A 22,500-nucleotide genomic window follows, 5' to 3' on the forward strand; every position below is an offset into this window, starting at 1 on the left:
AAGATGGTTGCAAACGCTTCAGCCTTGTCTTTTGCACTCACATGCTGGACTCCCCAATTGTTGAGGATGGGAATGTTTACAGAAACTCCTCCTCCCATTAGTTGTTTAAGTGTCCACTCATCATTCACGACTGGATGTGGCAGGACTGCAGAGCTTTGATCTGATCCGTTGGTTGTGGAATCACTTAGCCCTGTCTATAGCATGTTGCTTCCACTGTTTAGCATGCATGTAGTCCTGAGTTGTAGCTTCACCAGGTTGGCACCTCATTTTTAGGTACACCTGGTGCTGCTCCTGGCATGCTCTTCTACACTCTTGGCTTGTTGGTAATGGTAGAGTGAGGAATATGCCGGGCCATGAGGTTACAGATTGTGCTGGAATACAATTCTGCTGCTGCTGATGGCCCACAGTGCCTCATGGATGCCCAGTTTTGAGCTGCTGGATCTGTTCTGAATCTATCCCATTTAGCACGGTGGTAGTGCCACACAACACGTTGGATGGTGTCGTCAGTGCAAAGACGGGACTTCGTCTCCACGAGGACTGTGCGGTGGTCAATCCTACCAATACTGTCATGGACAGATGCATTTGTGACAGGTAGATTGATGAGGATGAGGTCAAGTAAGTTTTTCCCTCGTGTTGGTTCGCTCACCACCTGCCGCAGGCTCAATCTAGCAGTAATGTCCTTTAGGACTCGGCCAGCTCGGTCAGTAGTGGTGCTACCGAGCCACTCTTGGTGATGGACATTGAAATCCCCCACCCAGAGTACATTCTGTGCCCTTGCTACCCTCAGTGCTTCCTCCAAGTGGTGCTCAACATGAAGGAGGACTGATTCATCAGCTGAGGGAGGGCGGTAGGTGGTAATCAGCAGGAGGTTTCCTTGCCCATGTTTGACCTGATGCCATGAGATTTCATGGGGTCCAGAGTCAATGTTGAGGACTCCCAGGGCCACTCCCTCCTGACTGTATATCACTGTACCGCCACCTCTGGTAGGTCTTTCCTGGCGGTGGGACAGGACATACCCAGGGATGGTGATGGAACAGATAGTGGATGCGTTGGTTATGATCTTCCAAAATTCCCTAGATTCTACAACGGTCCCAGCGGGTTGGAAGGTAGCAAATGCAACACCGCTATTCAAGAAAGGATGGAGAGAGAAAATGGGGAACCACAGGCCAGTTAGCCTGACATCAGTCATCAGGAAAATGCTGGAAGCCATTACTAAGGAAATGGTAACAGGGAACTTAGAAAATCAAAATATGATTAGGCAGAGTCAACATGCTTTTATGAAAGGGAAATCATGGGGTGAGGAGGAGGAGGAGGAGGGAGATTTTCTACCCAGCAGACGGGAGGAAGTGGCCTGTCTCTGCCACCAAGAAGGCATGGCTCAAGGTGGCAGAGGAGGTCACTAGCAGCAACAACGTCTCCTGCACCTGGATCCAGTGCAGGAAGCGCTTCAATGACCTAACTAGGTCAGCCAAAGTGAGTACACTTACTCATTCTCCTACACTCTGTCTTCCACATCACCATCCCCACCCCACAACTCCTTCTGCACTGTCAACACCAATCTATCACATCACTCCTCACACCCACTCAAACCTCATGCTCAACTTACCTGCACTTACTCACCTCCCCAGTACTCATCCCACCACTACCACTCAACCCAATCCTCATACAATGTCATGACCGTTGTAGAATCTAGGGAATTTTGGAAGATCATACTCACCCTCTAATGCATCTCTTTCACGGTCAGCCTCACCCAAACCAATGCATTCAGCAGTTGGCCACGTCACCATCCCTGTCTACTTTCTCCCCTTATAGCAGAAGGGAGCTCAGAATGCATGGGAGAGGGTGAAGACCAGAGGTCGTCCTCATGGACGCGGAGCAGGAGGCACTTGAAGTGAGCCGCACCCTTGAGTGCCTGTCCGTCGGGGACGCCGAGACTGCCACCAGACCTGACAGAACTTTAACATTCAGCACTCACAATAGCAAATGATGTTAACATGCCTTGCCATCTTTGGCACCTCAACATCTGTCATCATGCTTAATGTTGCCTTCTGTTCTCTTACAGGGCCTTCAGCGACTGCTGTGACAGCGGAAGGCGATTCCTTAGAGGACCTGCCAGCCTCTGAGGGGGCACCATCACACCTGAGCGAGCCATCCACCAACGCAGATACACACACCTCGGTGGGTCCCTGTCCTCACTTAGTTGGGGTCGCACATGGTGAGTCACCACACACGACAGACACTGGTGGCAGCGGCAGTTGTGGAGAGTCCGCGTCGGTGGGAGCACTCTTCTCCAGGCTTTGTTCAGCTGGACACAGAGGCTGAACCCTGGGGGCCATCCTTTAAAAGGAGAATGATCGAAGGGCAGCAGTACATTTGCAAGGTGCTGGAACAGGTGCCATGTGCACTCTCCACAATCGCGCAGAGGATGGAGGAATCCAACTCCTGCATGAGTGGAATGGTGGCACAGGTACAGGAGGGAATCTCTGAGATACTGTCACAGGGACGTGAGGGCATCTCTGAAATAGTGTCGCGGGTAAGTGCGGGAATGTCTGCAATGGAGGGAAGGCTAGCCTCCATCGAGCTTCAAGCACGGCTCACCAATGAATCCATTCAGGCCCTGACAACGGCCCTTCGGATTCAGGGTGAGCAACTTTCTGCCGCCTTAAACTGGCAGGTAGATACACTAGCACTGGCCTTACAAGGCTTCACACATGTCCTCCAAATTGACGTCCAGCAGGGTGGTAGGAGTGATGTGGGCCTGGCCCAGGAGAGGGATGATGGCGAAAGGGGACATGGAAGTGGGACGCCACTCAAAGCGCTCCCACGTCGCACCCATTGCCCCCCTCTCAACCAGTACCCGCAATGCTGCCTCCTCTCCAGGTGGTCGAGTCTGCCCCTGCACAGGAGCAGTCTTTGGAGGGGCCCCTCACGGGCACCGAAACCCAGAGGGCGTAGGCCCAAAGCATCTAATCGGTCAGGGCATGAACAAGAGCAACCTGCCACTACCTCTGCTGCAGCCACAGGGGAAGCACCACGTAGAAGTAGTTGGAAGCATAAGGCAAAGGTTTTGTGAGCACAAAGGGGATGCACAAGGGTGTCTTGACGATTTGTCATATTTTTTATTTATATTTGATTTTTGTTAATGGCACATTAAATATTATTATTGTCACCACTACTGCCATGTCTTGGCCATTCTTGACTGGCTTGTGTAATATATCCCTTTCATGAGGTTCACCATGAACATCCACACTTGGTGCCACCCATTGGGTCACCCTACAGTGGGTGTATGTGTAGTTGCAAGACTATTTTGTGCAAGCGCCTGTGGCGTAGCACTGTGTTGTGGAACTCCACGTGGCGGAGATGGATGGCGTGCCTGGCGAGGCTGCTGATGTTGCTTGTCCTCGGATGAAGTGACGAATGCAGCTATGGCGCCCCCATCCGGACGGTGAGAGTTTGAGGGGGTCCGCAAAGTAGGTAAATGTGCTTGCACAGCAGAGTTTAGGGTATAAATTAATAAATTTGAGTGGAAAGACAAAGGTGTTGCAGCCAAAACTTTGTCTAGAGTGGCCTCCTGCAATGGGCGAGCATCTCCCCCCCCCCCCCCCACTGTCAAATGGTCCTTTGCAGCTGCCACAGGCTGACAGCTGCAACACGTCCATTCCAACAGGGAGTGTTTCCCACAGCACGGGAAACATGCTGAGGATCCTTCAAAATTGCACCCCTGCCAAAATCTCCAGTCAATGAGGTCTGTCAAGTACCTCAACTACCTAAATAACAATGTAAATTATCATCCCGCTGGCTTTAATTGCTGGTGGGAGTCCCACATGCGGGAGCTCCGCGCACACCCGAACGCGTCATTGGGGAACCCGGAAGTCAGCGGGTTGGAGCCGGGCTCCGAACCCGCTCTGGGATTCTTTCATTTTAGGAGCCCCCCAACCCACCGCATGGCCATCCGAAAATCGGCACCCAGGTGAGGACAAGATTGACCTCCCCTCCAATTGAATTGCTCCTGACACTACTTAGCTAGGTTCTAACTAAAAAATGCCCGTATGGGCAAGGTACTGGAGGTGGAACTGACACCTTCAGGGAGAAAAGGGGACAATACAAAATAAAGTACACAGTATAAAATTATTACAAGAACCCACAAGTACTACCTGAGCCAATTTATTGAAACAGTTGTGTTTAACGGTTATAAAAAGACAGAGTTTACAACTTTAAGGACTAGTTACTGGTACTATTACCTCACCTTGTAGAGTCCACGAATACCTTCATTCAGGTATATTTTTGAAAGGGCATGAAACATGCCTTTGTACTGTCTCTTTGATGGATCAACACCTGCATCATACTGCAGAACCAGCCGCGTCTTCGTCACCCAAATTGGATTTGTAATACAAAGTGTCATTGCGCCTAAAAAATACAGGTACATTTGCTGAAGGAAGTTGTGCTTACATTGTTGTATGTACACGTATTTACTTGTGTTTTTTATCCAATTTGTGATTATATAAAGGTAACAGTGTAAAATAAAACTGAAATATTAAAAGTTGGCAAAAATTCCTTTATATCAAAATGTCTATAAATACTTATTATTTGGATCAAATTCCCATAGCTGATTAGAACTTCAGAAGATGATTTCTTTAGCTATTCTATTTTGAATGTGAATGTTATTCCATTCCATACTTTGTATGAAAACATTTTAGGTCCAGCACAAATAGTCCAAATAAGGTTGTGTGACTATCTACCCAGAAATACTTTATCTGTACAAACATTAAAAAGGATGCCTTCCACTTAAGCTGTCTTACTGTAGTTCTCAGAAAGTTTCTTTCACAATGAGATACACTTGATAATATACATCTCATACATGAACATGTAATTAGAAATACCACCTATACCCAGAAGTCAATTATCAATAATAGTCAAACTTTGCTGCTAGCTCCACTTAAATGTTATACAAATACTCAAAGTTAACCACGGTTAAGACTGCAAGACCAGCCAACATTTCTAAATAACCTCCTTCTTTCAGGTGTCTTTACATTACATAGTCTCTGGTACTCTCAGCTAAAGTTCTGTGTAGTTCTGCTAGCATTCCAGGCAAATCTACAAGCTGTGTTAGAAAAATAGTGGGCACAAATTTGGCTGACAGAATGTTCAGCATTTTTGTACTAGAACAAATTATCTTCCTTTCTCACAAACAATTCTGAAATGTTATGTTTTTTTTTGGTGGGGGGGAAAGAGTGTAGAAAGCAGGCTAAAGGGAGAGGGTACATGGTCAATAAAAACACTAAATAATCACCATAGACAGATGAATTGAACCATATTTCTTGAACAGATCCACAAGGACAATTTTACTGCACCACTCATCAGAGTAGTGCCAAATTGCATAACTGTGAGATATGAACACACAACAGTTTTGTGTGGGAGTTTAACTTCTGGCATTGAATAAAATGATGAATGCAAAAACATTCGATGAGCACAATTTGCTTCAATTTTGCATCACACTATTCTACTAGGATAATTCCTCTCTTAATAGGATTACTATAGGATTGCCATTTTAATTGACGTACAATATGTTATTTTCTGGTAATCAGCTTCAAATTATCACTCGAATGTGTAATGATTATGTCAGAACCATTAATTCAACAGCATGGACATTGTGCCTCAAATTCACAGAGTAAGTGCCTGGGCAGATGGCCAACCATACCATCCCATGCTAACAGAAACAAAGTAGTTGAAAATGAAATGAAACTATCCTAAGTCAATGAAAAAAAAATAACATACATGGGAGTATCCATTAGTCTCTGCATTTTGCATACAAACATTAATAGCTACTGAGAGCAAATGGACAAAACTTGAATTCATTGCTTGAAAATGCTATTAAAATTAGATGTATAATATTCTTTTGACTGTTAAAACAGCATGTTAAAATCTGCACATTGAGCTGCCAGTAGGGATATTGCTTCTTTGTGCTGAAGTCAAGTATGCAATACTGAAACTAACATGTCTTCAGCCAAAAAGAACACAAATGTGACTATCAACAGCAGCAATCAAAAAATCAGCTAGTGAGGGCAAAGCCTGCACAAGTAACAATCCAGTTACATTTTCATGCATCAATGTAATATGGAGGTATTAATATGGATGCCCTACTTTTGTAACTCAGCCAAGTTTAACTCTTTCAACTACTTACCGGCTTCAGCAGCTGAGATAAGGTGCTGAGTAGCAGTAAGTTCTGCTGGATGACCATCCTGTTTGTAGGCCTTGATGGCGTTATAACTGAAAGTAGCATATCTATGTTTAGTAATTCAGCAGTGAACTCCAACACAAAGAATAGTACCATTAACTTTATTACAGATCTTGAAATTGATTTTGTATCACATTACTAACCTACTCAGTTAAGGAAAAACCTAATTACTAGAATAATTTTCAGTGAGAATCAAACTACTCAGTTTTTCCTTAACTGGATAGTTTGACTCTTGCTACACAGAAAAGGATTATTGGAGAAGTTCTTCAACAGCAGCCATTGTTATTAATTGTGCACATACACAGAATTTTAGGGTGAGCATGGCAAAAGCAAAAGATCCTGTGATGCTCTCATGCTTAATTTGTTTGTCACTTTCATGCAACTATCTAAACACAATAGGTCTGATTATGTCATGTAAGTCTCAGTAGAATTGCATTTTTTGTGCATACGTTGAAATGGAGGTCGGGCTATGTGCTGGTTCATTGAAGCTGTACTGAAATTGTTTGGCTCAGAACATCAGATTCAGTTGGGTGAGCTGGAAAATGAAGTACAATGAAGCCCATATGGCAGATGAAATTTAACGCAGAAGTATGAAGTGATGACATGAAACTCGGGAATGTAGTAAACAATGTGGAGGATATAACAGACATAGACAGGCTGGTGGAATGGGCAGAGACATGGCAGATGAAATTTCACGCAGAGAAGTGTGAAGTGATACATTTTGGTAGGAAGAATGAGGAAAGGCAATATAAACTAAAGGGTATAATTTTGAAGAGGGTACAGGAACAGAGAGATCTGGGGGTGTATGTATACAAATCTTTGAAGGCGGCAGGACAAGTTGAGAAGGCTGTTAAAAAAGCATATGGGATCCTTGATTTTATAAATAGAGGCATAGAGTACAAAAGCAAGGAAGTTATGCTGAACCTTTATAGGGATAGGCCTTAGCTGGAGTATTGTAGCCAATTCTGGGCACCACACTTTAGGAAGGATGTCAAGAACTTGGAAAGGGTGCAGAGGAGATTTACTAGAATGGTACCAGGGATGTGGGACTTCAGTTATGTGGAAAGACTGGAGAAGCTGGGATTGTTCTCCTTAGAACAGAGAAGGTTATGGGGAGATTTAATAGAGGTGTTCAAAATCATGAAGGGTCTTGATTATGTAAGTAAGGAAAAACTGTTTCCAGTGGCAGAAGGGTCAGTAACCAGAGGACACAGACATAAGGTAATTGTAAAAGAACCAGAGGCGACATGAGGAAAAAAATTTTACGCGGTGAGTTGTTATGATCTGAAACGGTGGCGGAGGAAGGTTCAATTATAACTTTCGAAAGGGAATTGGATAAATACTTAAAGGGGAAAAATTTGCAGGGCTATGGGGATAGAGCAGGGGATGTGAACTAATTGGATAGCTCTTTCAAAGAGCCGGCACAAGCATGATGGCTGAATGGTCTCCTTCTGTACTGTATATTCTATGATTTTAATTAACTCCCAAAAAATGGACACCTGCAAAAAAACACACTTATTAAGAGACCCAAATAACTTACACAGGAAAATATACAAGAGGTACTTGCAAATTAGGAACTACGGACATCCTTCAATGCAGCAAGCCCTTTTAAAACTTAAAACATGGGACACAGCCTGTTGTGAAGCTGCTGCATCTGGAACTTTTACTGAGTCGGGATCACTGGCGCTTCCCCTTGCAGCTTGCTTACTGTCTGCCCGAAATTCTTGTGAGGTCAGTGTATGCAGGTGAGCACGAGGCGGCAGCAGGTTTTGTGAAATGGCTTTTGTAGAATGGGGAGCTCTTTATCCAGCATCCATAGCGGCAGAGAAATCGCTCTACCTCTGGGATTGAATGATTGCACGGCTCCATCCCAGGGTAAAGAACGCCCCATTCTACTGAAGATGTTTACAGTACATACAATGACCATTTTGAAAATAAGGACACCTGCAATAAAAGGACAGCGGATGCCAGTCCCTAAGGTATCCGTAATTTACAGCTTTCACTGTCCTTAGGAAGAATGTACCGAGGTTGGAATCATGAGGCCTGTTCGGTAAATCAGGCCATGCTGGGGAAAGGAGTTTTTGGAGTGATGTGAAGATGGGATAAAGTTAGCAACTTTTCCCTGTACAATTGAATTGTTAAAATATATTTATCATAATACATTTTTTTAAAAGGATATATAGTGGGATTAGTGGGGAAATGTCATAGCTATATGGTTGGATAGAATTTCTTTTGGTGGAATGTGATTTAGGGAAAAATTTAAATTGAAGTGAAATGTTGTGCATTATACGATCGGGAATGAAAATATGACAAATGTAGAAAATAACCAGAAAACCAAAGTGACTTAAACACTTAACTAATGCAAAACAAGAAACTGACTGATAGTTTGCTAGTTGCAACATAGATAACAGGTTTGACATATATGATGGACACAAGAGACTTCATTATAAAGACTCAGATTTTAAGTGGCTAACCAACACCATCGAACCAAATTAATTGGTCATAAGTCACTTGCTGTTTATAGGAGCTTGCTGTGTGCAAATTGGCTGGACATCTGTCTACACTTCAAAAATAACAAGATGCAAGTGTTATACTCATGGGTCAGATCTACATGGTGCTGGTTTATAGATCCCAGCTGCCTCACGGTAGAGAGGTGCAGAGTGTAAGCCAGGCATTTGTTCATGGGGAAGGGAGACTGTAGGAATGATCATCCTTGGGCCCCCCTCTTGCTACCCAAGAAGCTAGTTGACAGGAGAGCTGGGGGGAAACATGTGAATACGTCAGCCATCTTTTTGTCCATAGATCGATTGGGTCCTGGGAGAAAAATTAAGGGTTTCAAACTCTCCTCTCAAAGTAAAGACACTTACCTGTCAAACAGCAATTTTTAAAGCACTTTCATCACTGCAACCCATACATGTAATCGTTAACACCAAAGCAGAGAATTCTAGCTGACACATCCTGCAGTGATATTTCTAGTACTTACAAGAAGAAGTATAATCCCCAAGACAAACCCGCGCCCCAGACATTGGGGGTTACTCCTTGGTAAAGTCCTCGAATTCCGTCGTGTTTCCAGATGCTCCTGATACAATGTACAATTCCATTGTATTTTGGCCTCATCTGCAACCCATCACTCACTGCACAAAAAAATACAATCAAATTTCAATGTTCAAATAACTGCTAAAGAGTCTTAGTTTATATATTTTGAGTTAGTCCTTTGTAAAAATATTGAACATTTCTACTGTCGTAAATGTCAACTTAGCTTAGTTGGTAACACTCAGGCCTCAGAGTCTGAAGATTGTGGGTTCTAGCCCCACTCCAAGACTTGAGTACATAATCTTGGCCAACACTTCAGTGAAGTACTGAGGGAGTGTTGCATTGTTGGAGATACCGTCTTCCAGATAAGTTGTTAAAGAGACCCTGTCTGCCTGTTCAGGTGGATGTAAAAGATCTCATGGCACTACATGGAAGATTAGCAGGAAGCTGGCCAATGTCCTGGCTTAATATTCATCCTTCAACCACCACCACCACAAAAACAGATGAACTGGTCATTCATCTCACTGCTATTTGTGTGACCTGGCTGTGTGCAAATTGGCTGTCATGTTTGCCTATATAACAGTGACTGTACTTTAAAATTAACTGATTGGCTGTGAAACGCCTGTAGGGACAGCTTGTCGATGTGATAAGGCACTAAATATATGCAAGTTCCTTCTTTAGTACTGAGTTGCTGGTGCTGAATATTATGATTTCAAACTAAAAGAAACACTTTATAATCCAAATAATCTTTAGAGTATCATTATCATCAGTCCCCTTTTAAAAGTAATGAGAGCTCTCACTACAGCTCTTCTGTTCCCTGTATTTCTCTAGATTTTAAAATAGCAAGGACTACCACAGCAAAAAATGTCTTAAGAGAAATTCCTGAGCCATTGTGATGGGAGAATGGTGCTTTTTACACTATGGAAGACCTATGCCAGCATGCCTGGTTCTCAGATATGGATCTCAAATAACTGGGTACAACCTGAGGGTACATTAAGGTCATCTGCCAGAAAGATGGTGTACCGACCTACCCCACATTGACACATGGTTATCAGATCCCCATCCATAGCAATACATAGCTAGTGCAACTCCAACCCACACCCCTCAGGCTGGCCCTTGGTTATTGTTCCCAGTGTTGACATGTGGTTTTGACACCCCTTCCTCAACAGCACTGACACATGGTTAGTACAACCCCTGCATTGACACACGGTTAACACTCCCACCCCCGCTAACACGCGGTTAACACTCCCACCCCCGCCCCACGCCGATACATGGTTAACACCCCCCAACACTTTCCCCTCCACCATTCCCTACTGACATGTGGTTAACACTCCTCTCAAACCACTCACGCAACACGGCCACTCAACTGCTGAACTGTCAACTCGAAAACTATCCATGGCCCCAAAAATATCCTTTGAAGACAATAAGGTTCCCATAGTTTGTCTTTAAGATTCACATTATATGACATGGAAGGTGGTGAGATCTTTTCACCTATTTTTAACAAATCCCATATTGTTCCCTGGAGATTTGCACTTCTGTGATTTGAACGGAGTGCAGAGAGCTCAGTGAAGTACGGTGCAATTGAAAATGAAAGACGTCCAGCTTTATTGACCATCTGTCATGACTTGTTGCATGGAACCTGGCCAATTGTCATCTGCCTTCTTTGCTGAAGTGGGTGAATTCTACACAAAATGTCTTTGGCCAGCAGTTTTAAAACACATAATAACAGCAACAAAGAGAACAAAGGAACTGAGATCTCACACCTTCTCTGCTCGAGTGGAAATAGTCGAAGTATCTCAAGTCTCTCTTCATAACTATACATCCCCATCCCAATGAGAGACAGCAAAAAATAATCAAGGAGTGACGTCACAGGACAGCAGGTTGGTGGTTGGTTGGTGAGTATTACCGTTTTTTTATTGCTAAGCTAGGGAGTGGTTTAAACTAAGAACTGGGAAACTATATTTATTACTTTATTAAATCAATTACTTAAACTAGATAAACTAATTAGTTAACAAAATTAAAAATATCAAGCGAATAAAAACTTTAATTAATTAAATATATAAAATAAGGTTAGATAGGGATGGCAGTGCAGATGATATGTTGTGACCTCAGCATGTGGGAGTTTGTGGAGACCAACGAGATCCTGAGAAACCACACCTGCAGCAAATTTCTGCAGCTCGTGGAACTTCGGCTCAGAGTTGTTGCGCTGGAGTCCGAGCTGCAGACATTGCAATGCATCAGGGAGGGGGAAGAGTTATCTGGACATTTTGATCCAGGAGGCAGTCACACCCCTTAGGTTAGGTAGTAGTTTAGATTTGGTCAGTGGTCAGGGACAGGAGGATGTGACTGTGAGTCAGGCAAGTATGAGGACCCAGGATGCAGTGATGGAGGAGCCTCAGCCACTGATCTTCTCCAACAAGGTTCTTGCGACATGTATGGATGAGAACAACGACTGCAGGGAGGAGGGGCAAACTGACCACGGCACCGTGGTACAGGAGGCCATTCAAGTCGGGGGGAGTAAAAAGGAATGTGGTAGTAGTAGGGGATAGTATAGTCAGGGGGAGAGATACTGTTCTCTGCAGCTGCGACCCGGAGTCCTGAAGGCTGTGTTGGTATCTCCTCGCGGCTGGAGAAGTACTTGGAGCATGAGAGGGAGGATCCAGTTGTCGTGGTCCGCGTAGGAACCAACGACTTAGGCAGAACTAGGAATGAGGATCTGCTAAGGGAGTTGAGGAGCTAGGGTCCAAATTAATAAGCAGAACCTCAAAGGTAATAATCTCTGGATTACTACCTGAGCCATGCGCAAATTGGCATAGGGTCAAACAGATCAGAGCGTTAAATGCGTGGCTCAAAGAGTGGTGTGGGAGTCAGGGGTTTCGATTCATGGAGCACTGGCACCAGTATTGGGGAAAGAGGGAGCTGTTTCGTTGGGAAGGGCTCCACTTAAAACGGGTTAGGACCAGTGTCCTGGCGAATTGAATAACTGGGACTGTAGATAGGGCTTTAAACTAAAAAAATGGTGGTGGGGTGGGGGGGAAAGGGTTCAGGTGAGGGGGAATTTATAAATCTAAAGAGAAACGTCAAGGCCATCGAGCGTTGTAGCAATTTGGGTAAAGATAAGCAGAGTGTGACAGGAAAGGACAGAGTTTAATGGTAATAGTGCATCAGTGAAATCAGGGGAAAAAAAAATCAAAAAAATTAGAGCAAAAGGGGCTTTATCTGAATGCATGAAGCATTCGTAACAAGATAGAGGAATTAATGCCAAAAATAGAGATAAATAGGTTAGATCTAGTAGCCATTACTGTGGCATGGTTGCAAGGTAACCAAGGTTGGGAGCTAAATATTGCAGGGTACTTAACTTTTTGAAAAGACAGAAAAAAAGGAAAGGGTTGTGGGGGGAAGCCCTGATAACAAAGGATAACATAAGGACAGTAGTGAGAAAGGATCTTGGCTCAGAAGATCAGGAATCAGTATGGACGGAAATAAGAAATAACAGGGGCCAGAAAACACTGGTGGGATTAGTTTATAGGCCCCCTAACAGTAGTTATACTGTTGGACAGAGTATTAATCAAGAAATAAGAGGAGCTTGTAGCAAAGGTAATGCAATGATCGTGGGGACTTTAATCTTCATATAGACTGGGCAAATCAAATTGGCAAAAATAGTTTGGAGGACAAATTCATGGAATGCATTCGAAACAGTTTCCTAGAACAATACATTGTGGAAACAGGCTATTTTACATCTTGTCTTGTATAATGAGACAGGATTAATTAGTGATCTCATAGTAATGGATCCTCTGGGGAAGAGTGTTCATAATATGATAGAATTTCACAGTTAGTTCGAGAATGACGTACTTAAGTCTGAAACTAGAGTCTTAAACTGAAACAAAGCCAATTACATAGGTATGAGGGGCAAGCTGGCGAAGGTAGATTGGGAAATTAGATTAAAAGATATGACGGTAGACAAGCAATGGGGAACATTTAAAAAAATATTTCATAATTCTCAACGAATGTACATTCCATTGAGAAATAAAAACTGCATGGGAAAAGTGATCAATCCGTGGCTAACCAAAGAAGTTAAGGATAGTATTAGATTAAAAGAGGCTTATAATGTTGCCAAAAAGAGTAGTGGGCCTGAGGATGAGAATTTTAGAAAACAGCAAAGGATAACCAAAAAATTGATAGAGAGAAAATAGATTAGGAGAGTAAACTAGCAAGAAATATAAAAAGACTGTAAAAGCTTCTACAAGTATGTAAAAAGGAAGAGAGTAGCGAAAGCAAACGTGGGTCCCTTAGAGGCTGAGACAGGAGAAATTATAATGGGGAACAAGGAAATGGCAGAGACCTTAAACAAATATTTTGCATCTGTCTTCACAGTAGAAGACACAAAAAACATACCAGAAATAGTGGGGAACCAAGGGTCTAATGAGAGTGAAGAACTTGAAGTAATTAATATTAGTAAAGAAAAAATACTGGAGAAAGTAATGGGACTAAAAGCCAACAAATCTCCTGGACCTGATGGCCTACATACTTGGGTTCTAAAAGAGGTGGCTGCAGAGATAGTGGATGCATTGGTTGTGATCTTCCAAAATTCCCTGGATTCTAGAATGGTCTCAGCGGATTGGAAGGTAGCAAATGTAACCCCGCTATTCAGGAAAGGAGGGAGAGAGAAAACAGGGAACTACAGGCCAGTTAGCCTGATATCAGTCGTCGGGAAAATGCTGGAATCCATTATTAAGGATGTAGTAACAGGGCACTTAGAAAATCATAACATGATAGAGTCAAAGTGGTTTAATGAAAGGGAAATCGTGATTGACAAATCTATTGGAGTTTTTTTTTAGGATGTCGCTAGCAGGGTTGATAAAGGGGAACCAGTGGATGTAGTCATTTGGATTTTCAAAAGGAATTTGATAAGGCGCCACACGAAAGCTTGTTATACAAAATATTGGCTTATGAGGTTGGGGGTAATATATTAGCAGGAATAGAGGATTGGTTAACGGACAGAAAATAGACAGTAGGAATAAACAGGTCATTTTCAGGTTGGCAGGCTGTTACTTGTGGGGTGCCGCAAGGATCAGTGCTGGGGCCTCAGCTATTTACAATGTATATTAATGACTTAGATGAAGGGACCGAGTGTAATGTATCCAATTTGGTGGACAATACAAAGCCAGGTGGGAAAGTAAGCTGTGAGGAAAACACAAAGAGTCTGCAAAGGAATATAGACAGGTTAAGTGAATGGGTGAGAAGATGCTAGATGGAGTATGATGTGGGGAATTGAGGTTATTCACCTTGGTAGAAAGAATAGAAAAACAGAACATTTTTTAAATGATGAGAAACTATTAAATGTTGGTGTTTAGAGGGATTTGGGTGTCCTTGCACACGAAACACAGTAAGTTAACATGCAGGCAAAGCAAGCAATTAGGAAGGCAAATGGTATGTTGGCCTTTATTCAAGGGGGTTGGAGTACAAGAATAAGGAAGTATTGCTGCAATTGAATAGGGCTTTGATGAGATCACACCTTGAGTACTGTGTACAGTTATAGTCTCCTTACCCAAGGAAGGATATACTTGCTTTAGAGGGGGTGCAATGAACATAGGAACAGCAATAGGCCATTCAGCCCCTTGAGCCCACTCCGCCATTTGATAAGATCATGGCTGATCTGTGATCTAATTCCATATACCTGCCTTTGGCCCATATCCCTTAATACCTTTGGTTGGAAAATAGCTATCTATCTCACATTTAAAATTAGCAATTGAGCTAGCATCAATTGCCATCTGCGGAAGAGAGTTCCAAACTTCTACCACCCTTTGTGTGTAGAAGTGTTATCTAATCTCACTTGTAATCGCTCCTCGTAACTTAACCCTTGAAGTCCGGGTATCATTCTAGTAAACCTACGCTGCATTCCCTCCAAGGCCAATATGTCCTTCCGAAGGAGCGGTGCCCAGAACTGCACACAGTACTCCAGGTGTGGTCCAACCAGGGTTTTGTATAGCTGCACCATAACTTCTGCCCCCATGTACTCTAGTCCTCTAGATATAAAGGCCAGCATTCCATTAGCCTTACTGATTATTTTCTGCACCTGTTCATGACACTTCAATGATCTATGTACCTCAACGCCTAAGTCCCTTTGGGCGTCCACTATTTTTAACTTTTTACCATTTAGAAAGTACCCTGTTCTATCCTTTTTTGGTCCAAAGTGGATGACCTCACATTTGCCTACATTGAATTCCATTTGCTACAGTTTTGCCCATTCACCTAATCTATCAATATCGCTTTGTAATTTTATGTTTTCATCTACACTGCTTACAATGCCACCAATCTTTGTGTCATCGGTAAACTTAGATATGAGACTTTCTATGCCTTCATCTAAATCATTAATAAATATTGTGAATAATTGAGGCCCCAAGACAGATCCATGCGGGACTCCACTAGTCACATCCTGCCAATGTGAGTACTTACCCATTATCCCTACTCTCTGTCGCCTTTCGCTCAGCCAACTTCCTAACCAAGTCCGTACTTTTCCCTCATTTCCATGGACTTCTATCTTCGCCAACAGTCTCTTATGTGGGACTTTATCAAATGCCTTCTGGAAGTCCATATAAACAACATCCGTTGACATTCCCCTGTCCACTACTTTAGTCACCTCTTCAAAAAATTCATTCAGGTTTGTCAGGCACGACCTACCTTTCACAAATCCATGCTGGCTCTCTCTGATTAACTGAAAATTTTCAAGGTGTTCAGTCACCCTATCCTTAATTATAGACTCCAGCAGATGTTAGGCTAACTGGTCTATAATCCCCTGGTTTCCCTCTCTCTCCTGTCTTAAAAAGCAGAGTGACATGAGTAATTTTCCAATCTAGAGGGACGGTTCCTGAATCTAGAGAACTTTGAAAGAACTAAGGAATTGGTACTCAGTAAATTAATGGGACTCAAGGCGGATAAATCCCCTGGACCTGATGGATTACATCCTAGGGTCTTGAGGGAAGTGGCAGTAGGGATTGTGGATGCTTTGGTAATAATTTTCCAAAATTCTCTGGACTCGGCAAAGGTCCCAGCAGATTGGAAAACTGCCAATGTAACACCCTTATTTAAAAAGGGTAGTAGGCAGAAGGCTGGAAATTATAGACCAGTTAGCTTAACATCTGTGGTGGGTAAAATTTTGGAGTCTATTATTAAGGATGTGGAGATGCCGGTGATGGACTGGGGTTGACAATTGTAAACAATTTTACAACACCAAGTTATAGTCCAGCAATTTTATTTTAAATTCACAAGCTTTCGGAGATTTTCTCCTTCCTCAGGTAACAGAAGCAGAACATTTGGATAAACATAATTTAATAGGACAAAGTCAGCATGGCTTTACAAAGGGGAAGTCATGTCTGACAAATTTGCTTCAGTTCTTTGAGGATATAACGTACAGGGTGGATAAAGGCGAACCAGTGGACGTATTGTATTTGGACTTCCAGAAGGCATTCGACAAGGTGCCACATAAAAGATTATTGCTCAAGATAAAGAATCACTGGATTGGGGGTAATATTCTGGCATGGGTGGAGGATTGGTTATCTAACAGGAAGCGGAGAGTTGGGATAAATGGTACATTCTCGGACTGGCAACCTGTAGCCAATGGTGTTCCGCAGGGGTCGGTGCTGGGTCCCCAACTCTTTACAATCTATATTAACGATTTGGAGGAGGGGACCGAGTGTAACATATCAAAGTTTGCAGATGATACAAAGATGGGAGGGAAAGTAGAGAGTGAGGAGGACATAAAAAACCTACATGGGGATATAGACAGGCTGGGTGAGTGGGCGGAGATTTGGCAGATGCAATACAATATTGGAAAATGTGAGGTTATGCACTTTGGCAGGAAAAATCAGAGAGCAAGTTATTATCTTAAAGGCGAGAAACTGGAAAGTACTGCAGTACAAAGGGATCTGGGGGTCCTAGTGCAAGAAAATCAAAAAGTTAGTATGCAGGTGCAGCAGGTGATGAAGAAGGCCAATGGAATGTTGGCTTTTATTGCTAGGGGGATAGAATATAAAAACAGGGAGGTATTGCTGCAGTTATATAAGGTATTGGTGAGACTGCACCTGGAATACTGCATACAGTTTTAGTCTCCATACTTAAGAAAAGACATACTTGCTCTCGAGGCAGTACAAAGAAGGTTCACTCGGTTAATCCCGGGGATGAGGGGGTGGACATATGAGGAAAGGTTGAGTAGATTGGGACTCTAGTCATTGGAGTTCAGAAGAATGAGAGGCGATCTTATTGAAACATATAAGATTGTGAAGGGGCTTGATCGGGTGGATGCGGTAAGGATGTTCCCAAGGATGGGTGAAACTAGAACTAGGGGGCATAATCTTAGAATAAGGGGCTGCTCTTTCAAAACTGAGATGAGGAGAAACTTCTTCACTCAGAGGGTAGTAGGTCTGTGGAATTTGCTGCCCCAGGAAGCGGTGGAAGCTACATCATTAAATAAATTTAAAACAGAAATAGACAGTTTCCTAGAAGTAAAGGGAATTAGGGGTTACGGGGAGCGGGCAGGATCAGATCAGCCATGATCTTATTGAATGGCGGAGCAGGCTCGAGGGGCTGATTGGCCTACTCATGCTCCTATTTCTTATGTTCTAACCCTGGCATGGAAACCATCTGGTCCTGGGGATTTGTCACTCTTTAGTGAAGGTTCACTAGATTGATTCCTGGGATGAGAAGGTTGAGTAAAATGGTCCTTCTCTGGAGCTTAGAAGAATGAGAGGTGATCTCATTGAAACGTACAAGATTGAGAGGGCTTGGCAGGGTTGCTACTGAGAGGCTAGAACTAGGGGACATAGTCTCAGGATAATGGGTCAGCCATTTAGCACTGAGATGAGGAGAAACTTCTTCACTCAAGAGGGTTGTGAATCTTTGGAATTCTCTACCCCAGAGGGGTGTGGACGCTCAGTCCTTGAGTATATTCAAGGCTGAGATGGATAGATATTTGGACTCTAGGGGAATCAAGGGATATGGGGATCGGGTTTGAAAATGGGGTTGAGGTCAAAGATCAGCAATGATCTTAATGAATGGCGGAGCCGGCGCAAGGCGCTTAATGGCCCAACTCCTGCTCCTATTTCTTATGTTTTCTCCCCCCTTCCCTCTGACACATGGTTAACTCCTTCCCCCCCAAATGGGTAACACAACTTCCCCCCAAAGTTGTTAACACTCCTTTCACCCCACCCCCCAGTGGTTAACACTCTTTTCACCCCCCCCCACAGTGGTTAACACTCCTTTCACCCCCCCCCAGTGGTTAACACTCCTTTCACCCCACCCCCCCCCCCCAAGTGGTTAACACTCCTTTCACCCCCTCCCCAAGTGGTTAACACTCCTTCCACCCCCCCAGAGTGGTTAACACTCCTTTCAGCCCCCCCCAAGTGGTTAACACTCCTTTCACCCCCCCCACAAGTGGTTAACACTCCTTTCACCCCCCCCAAGTGGTTAACACTCCTTTCACCCCCCCCCCCCCCCCCCCAAGTGGTTAACACTCCTTTCACCCCCCCCCCCCCAAGTGGTTAACACTCCTTTCACCCCCCCCCCCCCCAAGTGGTCAACACTCCTTTCACCCCCCCCCCCAGTGGTTAACACTCTTTTCACTCCCCCCCCAGTGGTGAACACTCTTTTCACCCCCCCAGTGGTTAACACTCCTTTCACCCCCCCCCCGCAAGTGGTTAACACTCCTTTCACCCCCCCCCCCCAAAGTGGTTAACACTCCTTTCACCCCCCCCCCCCCCAGTGGTTAACACTCCTTTTACCCCCCCCCCCAGTGGTTAACACTCCTTTCACCCCCCCCCCAAGTGGTTAACACTCCTTTCATTCCCCCACAGTGGTTAACACTCCTTTCACCCCCCCCCCAAGTGGTTAACACTCCTTTCATCCCCCCACAGTGGTTAACACTCCTTTCACCCCCCCCCCAGTGGTTAACACTCCCTTCACCCCCCCCCGCAGTGGTTAACACTCCCTTCACCCCCCCCCCAGTGGTTAACACTCCCTTCACCCCCCCCCCAGTGGTTAACACTCCCTTCACCCCCCCCCAGTGGTTAACACTCCCTTCACCCCCCCCCGCAGTGGTTAACACTCCCTTCACCCCCCCCGCCCCCACAGTGGTTAACACTCCTTTCACACACACCCCCCCCACAGTGGTTAACACTCCTTTCACACCCACCCCCCAAGTGGTTAACACTCCTTTCACACCTCCCCTCCAGTGGTTAACACTCCTTTCACCCCCCCCCCCCCAGTGGTTAACACTCCTTTCACACACACCCCCCAGTGGTTAACACTCCTTTCACCCCCCCCAGTGGTTAACACTCCTTTCACACCCCCCCCAGTGGTTAACACTCCTTTCACACACCCCCCCCAGTGGTTAACACTCCTTTCACACACCCCCCCAGTGGTTAACACTCCTTTCACACCCCCCCCAGTGGTTAACACTCCTTTCACCTCCCCCAGTGGTTAACACTCCTTTCACCCCCCCCCCCCCCAGTGGTTAACACTCCTTCCCCCCCCCCCCCAGTGGTTAACACTCGTTTCACACACCCCCCAGTGGTTAACACTCTTTTCACACCCCCCCCCAGTGGTTAACACTCCTTTCACCCCCCCCCCCCCCAGTGGTTAACACTCCTTTCACCCCCCCCCCCAAGTGGTTAACACTCCTTTCATCCCCACACAGTGGTTAACACTCCTTTCACCCCCCCCCCCCCAGTGGTTAACACTCCTTTCACCCCCCCCCCCCCAGTGGTTAACACTCCTTTCACCCCCCCCCCCCAAGTGGTTAACACTCCTTTCATCCCCCCCCAGTGGTTAACACTCCTTTCACCCCCCCCCCCCAGTGGTTAACACTCCTTTCACCCCCCCCCCAGTGGTTAACACTCCTTTCACCCCCCCCCCCCAAGTGGTTAACTCTCCTTTCATCCCCACACAGTGGTTAACACTCCTTTCACCCCCCCCCCCCAGTGGTTAACACTCCTTTCACCCCCCCCCCCCAGTGGTTAACACTCCTTTCACACCCCCCCCCCCCAAGTGGTTAACACTCCTTTCACACCCCCCCCCCAAGTGGTTAACACTCCTTTCACACCCCCCCCCAAGTGGTTAACACTCCTTTCACACCCCCCCCCCAGTGGTTAACACTCCCTTCACCCCCCCCCAGTGGTTAACACTCCCTTCACCCCCCCCAGTGGTTAACACTCCATTCACCCCCCCCCCAGTGGTTAACACTCCATTCACCCCCCCCCCCCAGTGGTTACTCCATTCACCCCCCCCCCCCAGTGGTTAACACTCCATTCACCCCCCCCCAGTGGTTAACACTCCCTTCACCCCCCCCCCGTGGTTAACACTCCTTTCACACCCCCCCCCCCGTGGTTAACACTCCTTTCACCCCCCCCCCAGTGGTTAACACTCCTTTCACCCCCCCCCCAGTGGTTAACACTCCTTTCACCCCCCCCCAGTGGTTAACACTCCTTTCACCCCCCCCCAGTGGTTAACACTCCTTTCACCCCCCCCCCCCAGTGGTTAACACTCCTTTCACCCCCCCCCCCCCCCCAGTGGTTAACACTCCTTTCACCCCCCCCCCCCCCCAGTGGTTAACACTCCTTTCACCCCCCCCCCCCCAGTGGTTAACACTCCTTTCACCCCCCCCCCCAGTGGTTAACACTCCTTACACCCCCCCCAGTGGTTAACACTCCTTTCACCCCCCCCCCCCAGTGGTTAACACTCCTTTCACACACCCCCCCAGTGGTTAACACTCCTTTCACACACACACACCCCCAGTGGTTAACACTCCTTTCACCCCCCCCCCCCAGTGGTTAACACTCCTTTCACCCCCCCCCCCCAGTGGTTAACACTCCTTTCACCCCCCCCCCAGTGGTTAACACTCCTTTCACCCCCCCCCCCCCAGTGGTTAACACTCCTTTCACCCCCCCCCCCCCCCCCCAGTGGTTAACACTCCTTTCACCCCCCCCCCCCCAGTGGTTAACACTCCTTTCACCCCCCCCCCCCAGTGGTTAACACTCCTTTCACCCCCCCCCCCCAGTGGTTAACACTCCTTACACCCCCCCCCAGTGGTTAACACTCCTTTCACCCCCCCCCCCCAGTGGTTAACACTCCTTTCACACACACCCCCAGTGGTTAACACTCCTTTCACACACACACACCCCCAGTGGTTAACACTCCTTTCACCCCCCCCCCCCAGTGGTTAACACTCCTTTCACCCCCCCCCCCCCCAGTGGTTAACACTCCTTTCACCCCCCCCCCCCAGTGGTTAACACTCCTTTCACCCCCCCCCCCAGTGGTTAACACTCCTTTCACCCCCCCCCCCCAGTGGTTAACACTCCTTTCACCCCCCCCCCCAGTGGTTAACACTCCTTTCACCCCCCCCCCAGTGGTTAACACTCCTTTCACCCCCCCCCCCCAGTGGTTAACACTCCTTTCACCCCCCCCCCCCAGTGGTTAACACTCCTTTCACCCCCCCCCCCCCAGTGGTTAACACTCCTTTCACCCCCCCCCCCCAGTGGTTAACACTCCTTTCACCCCCCCCCAGTGGTTAACACTCCTTTCACCCCCCCCCCCCAGTGGTTAACACTCCTTTCACCCCCCCCCCCCCAGTGGTTAACACTCCTTTCACCCCCCCCCCCAGTGGTTAACACTCCTTTCACCCCCCCCCCCCAGTGGTTAACACTCCTTTCACCCCCCCCCCCCCCAGTGGTTAACACTCCTTTCACCCCCCCCCCCCCAGTGGTTAACACTCCTTTCACCCCCCCCCCCCCAGTGGTTAACACTCCTTTCACCCCCCCCCCCAGTGGTTAACACTCCTTACACCCCCCCCAGTGGTTAACACTCCTTTCACCCCCCCCCCCCCAGTGGTTAACACTCCTTTCACACACACCCCCAGTGGTTAACACTCCTTTCACACACACACACCCCCAGTGGTTAACACTCCTTTCACCCCCCCCCCCCACTGGTTAACACTCCTTACACCCCCCCCAGTGGTTAACACTCCTTTCACCCCCCCCCCCCCAGTGGTTAACACTCCTTTCACACACACCCCCAGTGGTTAACACTCCTTTCACACACACACACCCCCAGTGGTTAACACTCCTTTCACCCCCCCCCCCCAGTGGTTAACACTCCTTTCACCCCCCCCCCCCAGTGGTTAACACTCCTTTCACCCCCCCCCCCAGTGGTTAACACTCCTTTCACCCCCCCCCCCCCAGTGG

The 22,500-nt window shown here is 46.3% G+C and overlaps 1 protein-coding gene across 1 annotated transcript in view; it reads right to left on the bottom strand.

Annotated features, from left to right (window-relative positions):
* LOC137319123 (solute carrier family 25 member 32-like) overlaps positions 1 to 22,500 on the bottom strand; it is a 49,944-nt gene that overhangs the window by 26,175 nt on the left and 1,269 nt on the right. Inside the window, exons 2-4 of the mRNA XM_067981475.1 lie at positions 9,219 to 9,369; positions 6,182 to 6,267; positions 4,247 to 4,407 (exon numbers count right to left, since the gene is read on the bottom strand). Of these exons, the coding sequence (XP_067837576.1) occupies positions 4,247 to 4,407; positions 6,182 to 6,267; positions 9,219 to 9,369 (398 nt within the window). The remainder of the gene's footprint in view (positions 1 to 4,246; positions 4,408 to 6,181; positions 6,268 to 9,218; positions 9,370 to 22,500) is intronic.

Source organism: Heptranchias perlo, chromosome 3, assembly GCF_035084215.1.
Source record: "Heptranchias perlo isolate sHepPer1 chromosome 3, sHepPer1.hap1, whole genome shotgun sequence".
Classification (NCBI taxonomy): domain Eukaryota; kingdom Metazoa; phylum Chordata; class Chondrichthyes; order Hexanchiformes; family Hexanchidae; genus Heptranchias; species Heptranchias perlo.